This window comes from Nannospalax galili, unplaced genomic scaffold, assembly GCF_000622305.1.
Source record: "Nannospalax galili isolate Female #2095 unplaced genomic scaffold, S.galili_v1.0 scaffold803, whole genome shotgun sequence".
NCBI lineage: Eukaryota > Metazoa > Chordata > Mammalia > Rodentia > Spalacidae > Nannospalax > Nannospalax galili.
In genome coordinates, this window is record NW_008349354.1 from 1,660,011 (window position 1) to 1,667,511 (window position 7,501).

A 7,501-nucleotide genomic window follows, 5' to 3' on the forward strand; every position below is an offset into this window, starting at 1 on the left:
GTCTCACTATGGGTGTTTTGGAACTCACTAGATAGACCAAGCTGAACTGGAACTCACCAAAATCTACCTGCTTCTGCCTCCCAAGTGCTGGCATTAAAGGCCTGTGCCACCACACCTGACACTTAATTTTTAAACATTATTCATTCATTGATTCATTTATGTGTGCACGTGAATATTTGTGAGGTGTGTGTGTGTGTATGTCCTGATACTTGAGTGGAGGTCAGAGGATGATTTGTAGGAGTTGGTTTCTCTCCTAACTTCATGTAGATTGCCAGGGACCCAGCTCACTGGCCCTTTAAAAATATATGCCAAGGATGATGTTGAACATCTGAGCTTTCTTGCCTTTACCACCAGATTACAGGTGTACACCATCACACCTAATTTACTCTATGCTGGAGATCAAACCCAGGTCTTCCTGCATGCTAAGCAAATACCCTACAAACTGAGCCTCTCTCCAGTCCCCATTTAAGGACATCTCGAGGGTGGTAATACTACATTTTGTCCTGTAACTGCAATTCTGACTGTAACACAATTTGATTGTCAAAGATAAAATAGTTTCTATATTATGGCCTTTTTTGGTCTTGTAGCCAAGTAATGTGACCATTATATTTTCAGCATGTAAATCCAAATTCCTAATCGTCTTTGGTGCTTCCCTCCTGTTTGGCTTCTTTGTCTTTTTGAGTTGTGTGGGTAGTCCAAAATTTCAGTCTGCCATTTTTCTTTGTTTAGATGCCTCTTAAAGCTTTTGTCTCTGTTTAACACAGATGGTTTATTTCTTAGATTTGTTGCACAGTGACGATTTTGACACTTATTTTCTTACTCTTTAGGATTGGCTGCTGCACCTCTTTCTAGATTCCATGTCTTGCTCTGTTTTTCTGTATTTTCATTTTACTAGACATTATGTAATTTCATATGTGGGTGTTAATTTCCTTTTGTTAAAAAGGTAAAAATGCTATGCTCTTAAGTTTGCCTGCAGATTTGGCAGAGAAAGGAATTAATACTCCTTTAGTTTGTAGATGGGGACCTGGGAGATAGCTCAGTGGGAAAAGGTGCCTGCCTGTTGCCAAGCTGAGTTAGATCCCCAGAATCCACCTGGTAGAATGAGAGAACTGACTCCCAGGAATTGTCCTCTGCCCACATACATCATACACACATCCACACACGATATATAAATACAATGTAACAAAATTAAAAAAAAATTAGATTTATTATGCCGGGCATGGTGGTGCACGCCTTTAATCCCAGCACTCGGGAGGCAGAGGCAGATGGATCTTTGTGAGTTCAAGGCCAGCCTGGTCTACATAGTGAGTTCCAGGACAGCTGGGGCTACAGGATACCCTGTCTCAAAAAGACCAAAAAAAAAAAAAAATTTAGATTTATTTTTTGGAGACAGGGTCTCCCTGTAGCCCTAGCTGGTCTTGAACTCTCAGAGATCCGCCTGCCTCTGTCTCCCAAGTGCTGGGACTAAAGGCACTACCACATCCTGCTCTTGTCTCTTTCTAGTTGGTTGGTTGAATGTTAGAGTCACTGTCTTTGCTTTTCACTTTGTCTTACCTTTTTGGGAAAAGTTCTTGGCTTTGTCTCTCAGAGACAAATATTCAAGTCTTTTATTTTTTGTTTTTGTTTTTCATTTCTTCTTTCAAAGCATTCTATTACCATATAAACTTTTATATCACATAAAGATAAAAATTAGCCACATATATTTTATTTTAAGATTTATTTTATGTGTATGAGTGTTTTTTACACGGGCAGTGCCTACAGAGGCTGGAAGAGGGTGTTGGGACCCTTGGAACTGAACTTATAGTTGGTTGTTAGCTACCATATGCATGCTGGGAACCAAACCTGGATCCTCTGCAGGAGCAGTCAGTGCTCTTAATTGCTCAGCCATCTCTCCAGCCCCTAATTTCTTAAGTTTTGGAATAATCATTAAGTTTTGGAAATGATAGGTGTATAAGATAATTTTTTTCCCTTAATATCCTCCTGAATATTGAGTGAAAGATTCCTATAAATCAGGCCTTTTTCCCAACTTAATCAAAGCGCAGTCATACTTAAGTATTGAGTCATAATATTTAATACCAAGGTTAACATTGGGGCTGGAGAGATAGCTCAGTGGTTAAGAGCACACTGGCTGCTCTTGCAGAGGACCCATGTTTGGTTCCAGCACCCACATATTGGCTAATAACTGTTGTAACTCTAGTCCAGGGACTCCAATGCCTTCTTCTGACCTCTGCGGGTATTGCAGGACACAGGTGCACTTATACACATGCAGGCAATACATTCATACACATAAAATAAAAAATAATAAATAAGATATTTTAAAAAGAAGTTAACATTGGTTTATTATCTATATAAACTCAGGGTTTGTTTATTCAGTGTGCATTCTGTTAATTTCATTATCTTGATGCTGAAACTATCTTGTTTTATTCAGTAGGTACATTTGAATATCACTTCTCTGCATCTGTTTGACAGCATTTCATTCCTTAGAGAACGTCCTTGCTTTTCTTGTACAGCATTGTGTTCTAGGCTTATCTTCAGCTTTTCCTGCCCAGCCCTGGGGTTGGCCGTCTTCCCAAACATTCCAGATTCATTTAGTAGACAGTATTTCTAAGATCTCAGCTTTAGATTTGCTCATTACTTTTGGAGCACCACTGATTTCAAGTCCATTTAAAGTAGACAGCTAGTGTGTTTGTGTGCATGTGTGCGCAGGCCACAGTGCATGTGTGGTGGACAGAAGACAACTTTATGGAATCAGGTCTCTCTCTAGCCGCTGTTCCAGGGGTTGAACTCAGATCGCCATGACAGTCACTTTTATCTGCTGAGCCACTTTCCTGGACCTATTTAGATCATCTTCATACTGTCACTCCATCCTCAACACTTTTCAGCTGCTTGGCCTTTGACTCTCCATTTTAAATATTTATTATTTTTATTTTATGTGTATGAGTGTTTTGCCCACATGTGTATAAGTATATCTGTGTCATGCAATGCCCGAAGAGGTCAGAAGAGGGTCTTGGATCCCCTGGAACTGGAGTTACAGCCAGTTGTTAGTTGCCATGTGGGTGCTGGGAATCGAACCCAGGTCCCCTGCTAGAGCAGCCAGTGGTCTTAACTGCTGAGCTATCTTTCCAACCCCTGACTCTCCATTTTAATTATGACCTTTTGTGATAAATATTGTATGTTCATATTTAAGAATAAATGATTAAGCTATATATGGTAGCTCTGGCCTATAATCCTTGCACTCAGGAGATGGAGGATGGTAGATCAGGAGTTCAAAGTCAGCTTTGGCTATGTAGCAAGTTCTGGGCTACATGAAACTCCCATCTCAAGAAACAAAAGCAAAATGAAGTATCTTGGATTCACTGAGGACTTTTTTAAAAAATCTTTTTGAAACAGGGTGTCTCTGAAGCCCCTGCTGGCCTGGAACTCACTATGTAGACCAGGCTGGCTTTGAACTCACAGAGATCTGCCTGCCTCTGCCTCCCAAGTGCTGGGACTACAGGCATGCGCCACCACACCTGGCTGAGGACTCTTTATATGGGTAGAATATAGAGATTTATTTTGGAATTAGTGGATTAGAAGTTGCCCACTACTCTGGGTAACTTGTAAATTTCTTGGCTGTTACTGTTCTGAGAAACCAGCATTTTTTCATATTACTTTTGCTATATGTTACTTGTTTGTTTAAATTGTTTTTTGTTTCTGTTTTTATGGATTAGGCCTCTAGTATTTTGCCTTGGGGAGAAAAACTGTCTGGTTATTTAACATTTTGTATTAGGGAAATACTGTGGCTGATAATGGATTTGTACTCTTCTATGCAGATTTGAATGCTCTTATTTTCCTTTTACATGGGTCTGCCTTTCTGGCCTTAGGTTATGCAAAACAATTTAGTATTTCAGGCGGTAGCTTCCTTAAGTGTGTAAAACTTTTTCTTAGCTTTATTAGTTGTGTCGGTTCTCTTACCATAGCATGGGATGTGTTCACCTGTAGATGGAAATTCTGCTGAAGAGTTATTTACAAACTTTAAAAAATGATATCACTTGAAGGACTATTTGATAAATGCAGTCAGTATTTCTCTTTCTTCTCTTCCACCTTAATTCCATCTACTGTTTTTCTTTTCTCAAATAGTAGCAGATTTGAGCACCGCTTCTTGTTACTACTTTTGTTCTTTTTGAGGCACATCTCCCTGGTGCAGCAGTGCGACTAGAATTTACTGTATAGAACTGGCTGGCCTCAGTCTTACAGTAATCTGCCTGCCTCTGCTTCCCTAATTCTGGGATTACAGATGTGCACCACTGTGCCGGACAACTGTTAATTTTTGAGACAGAATTTTACTTTGTAGCCCAGACTGGCCTCAAAATCATGATCCTTTTGTCTCAGCCTCCTGAGTGGTAGGATTCTAGACTTGTGTCACCATGCCTCTGTGTGTGTTAGGGATGGATTTAGGACTTCTGCAGATAACTAGATACTCTACAACTGAGCTACACTCCTAGCCTTTCGTTTTTGTTTTTAAGACAAAACCACAGAAAGAAGGTCAGAATCCATTTATCCTGTACCTATTTGAAAATCGTGCACAGTGCGTGATTCGATTAAATTGAAATTACTGTAAATGGACTATCTCTGTACCTTTGGTTCTGACCAACAGCATTAGGTATCTTGGCTTTAGTCACAGCCTGCATTTAAACGAGGTTCCACAGATGACTTGGCTATACTTAGTGTTTGAGAAGTGCTGATCTAGGCTAGTCAAGATTTAACCTTGGCTGAGAGATGCTTCAATTGCAAAAGTGCAGGGTTTCAGAGTCTCTGAACAGAATTAATGTTTTGTGAGAAAGGAAGGGGTTGAGGGATTACTGCTGAAGTGTCTGTCATACCTTTTCTTTATTTCTTTGGTTCAAGTATGTATGTATTTTCTTTTATTTTTCTTTCATGCTTGTAGGAGGAAGAAAAGATAATGAGATACAGCTGGTCTACCATACTGTATTGGAAATTGGTTACTGCCTTTTCAAAGCCAGCTTTATAAAATATTGTACATATATGATGCCTTTAATTTGAAATCCTCCAGAGAATAAAAAGCAGATGCTGATCTTTGTTTCAGTATTGTTTTTTCTTTTGTTCTGTAATAGTGTTCACAAAACTTACTAGCTTAATGGAGTGTGTCTAGCTGTTTCTCTGGTTTTGCGTCTTCGCAAAGTATTAGCTGGGTTGGTCCTCTTTAAGGTTGCAGTGAAGGTGCTGAACTTGAGTTGGGTTCTTCTGGGGAAGGATCTGTGTCCAAACTCAGGTCATTGCATGCTTATGGCCCACCCTCCTACAGAGTACAAACTTGTGTCTTCACAGTGAGAAGCAGCATGGCCATTACAGAATTATGTACATGTACAACCCAGTCTCTTTATCTTACATTGGTTACAAGTCAGTCATAGGTCACACTCAAGAAGGAATTCTACAAAGATGGCAATACAAAGGTGGCTTTATGTGGAGATCATGGGGGGACCACCTCAGGTATGCCACAAAGGGTATGTGCCGGACTGTAAGAACATAAAGATGTAATGAGTATGCATAGTATTTCATTCGAGGCTCCCATTTAAAACTTATACTGTACTGTGTTCTGTGCTGAGATGACTAAGAAGTTTGCTGATTGACCAAAGATTTAAAATCATGGAGACAAGCTTTGTGATGTCTTTGTAGTAGTAATCTTGCTACCCAAATTCTGTAGTTTACAGCTTGTTTATGTAGTTTATAGTATTTTTGTGAGTTCAACAGTAGACATTTATTTTCTTTTTTTTTTTTAGTTGACTATATTGTGGAATATGACTATGATGCTATACATGATGATGAATTGACGATTCGAGTTGGAGAAATCATCAGGAATGTGAAAAAGCTCCAGGAAGAAGGCTGGCTAGAAGGAGAGCTAAATGGGAGGAGAGGAATGTTCCCCGATAACTTTGTTAAGGTATTCAGCTCACTTTCTTGTTTTTTGCTTCTTAGGACTAATTTTTTAAATGTCAAGAAATATATTTATGTATATTTAAAATGAAAATATTTTAAAACCTTTTTACTCGACATTTAAGAACATTCAAGTACAGATACATCTATAACAGGTTTCATCATTGACTGGAAGCCTGTTGTACAGTAACGCTAGATCTGTGTGTCTCAGTGCTTGTCTATGATTGTATGTGTATATCTACCTGTCTAGTTTTCCTTTTTAAAATAAATAATAGTATTCAGTTGGGGGTTTACTATGTAATTAATGAAGCTCTGAGCTGATGTCTGGAAATTGCTTCACAGGTCTTCCATAGGTATTTTGTTGCTTTCCTAGCTCTGCTCAGAATATATTAGACCATGCTTTGAGTCATAGAGCTAAAGAGTATTAACTATTTCTAAACATTCTTTTTTAGTTTAGGAAAACAGTCTTCAAGACAGTTGAACTTGCTGCACAGCAATAAAATTCTCAGTGGTTAGAAAGGAAGAAAAAGAGTATCATCCGTGTATGTGTCTTACAGTGGTCTTAATTTTCTCTATTTTAATTTTCTTATAGCTGGCCTCATCAGATAATGATTACAAGTTTGGGGAAGAATAGACTGTAGGTCTCATTTGCTTTTTCAGCTTATATAGCTGTACTTTGCAGAACCCTTGCACAGGATGCATGCTTAGTTAGTATTTGTTTTCTGAATAATTTGTATTTATTGTAGTTGTAGTTTCATCTCCAGGTAAGAACACACACACTTAGTTCTGTCAATTTCAGAGAAGATAAAGTAACTGCATTAATCTAACTACATTTTTTTTTTTCCTCTTGGAGCAGTGAGAAAAGCTATAATTGAATTTTTGGGAAAAGATCACTTTTAATTAATTAATTTTGTTTCTACATTGACTTAAAAAAAATCTATATTGGGGCTGAAGAGATGGGCTCAGCTGTGAAGAGCACTAGCTGTTCTCCCAGAGGACCCATATGGTGGCTCACAGCTGTCTGTATGTAACTCCATTTCCAAGGGCTCCAGTACCCTCTCTGACTCTATAAGCACCTGGCACCCATGTGGTTTATATACATACATGCAGGCAAAACATGTAGACACATAGAGTGAAAATAAATAAATCTTAAAAAAATAACCTTCATGGAGTGTAATGCAGATGCCACAGAAATTGGAAACAGAATAGGTTTTAAATAAATCTAATTTTCAGCTTTACTGAATTTAGTGATATGTCTGCTAATAGAGAATATAGTTTATAAACATGCTAGGTTGTAGAGAGAAGCTTAACCTGGGATTAAAAATTAACCATAGAGTACTAGATTAGAGTCTGAGACAGCATTATGAACTCATGTTTAGTTTAAACAGGTTTGGCTGGTGAGATGGCTTAGTGAGTAAAGTCACCTTCCATGAAGTCTGATGACCTGAGTTCAATTTCTGCAATTGTCCTGTGACCTCCACATGCGCTGAGGCAAGCAAGCTCCTGCCCTCCCTCACATATGTGTACCTAAAATACATACATACATACATACATACATACATACATA

The 7,501-nt window shown here is 38.5% G+C and overlaps 1 protein-coding gene across 1 annotated transcript in view; it reads left to right on the top strand.

The window, feature by feature from the left end:
• Cd2ap (CD2 associated protein) overlaps positions 1–7,501 on the top strand; it is a 122,909-nt gene that overhangs the window by 37,369 nt on the left and 78,039 nt on the right. Inside the window, exon 2 of the mRNA XM_008846733.3 lies at positions 5,781–5,941. Coding sequence (XP_008844955.1) covers positions 5,781–5,941 — 161 coding nt within the window. The remainder of the gene's footprint in view (positions 1–5,780; positions 5,942–7,501) is intronic.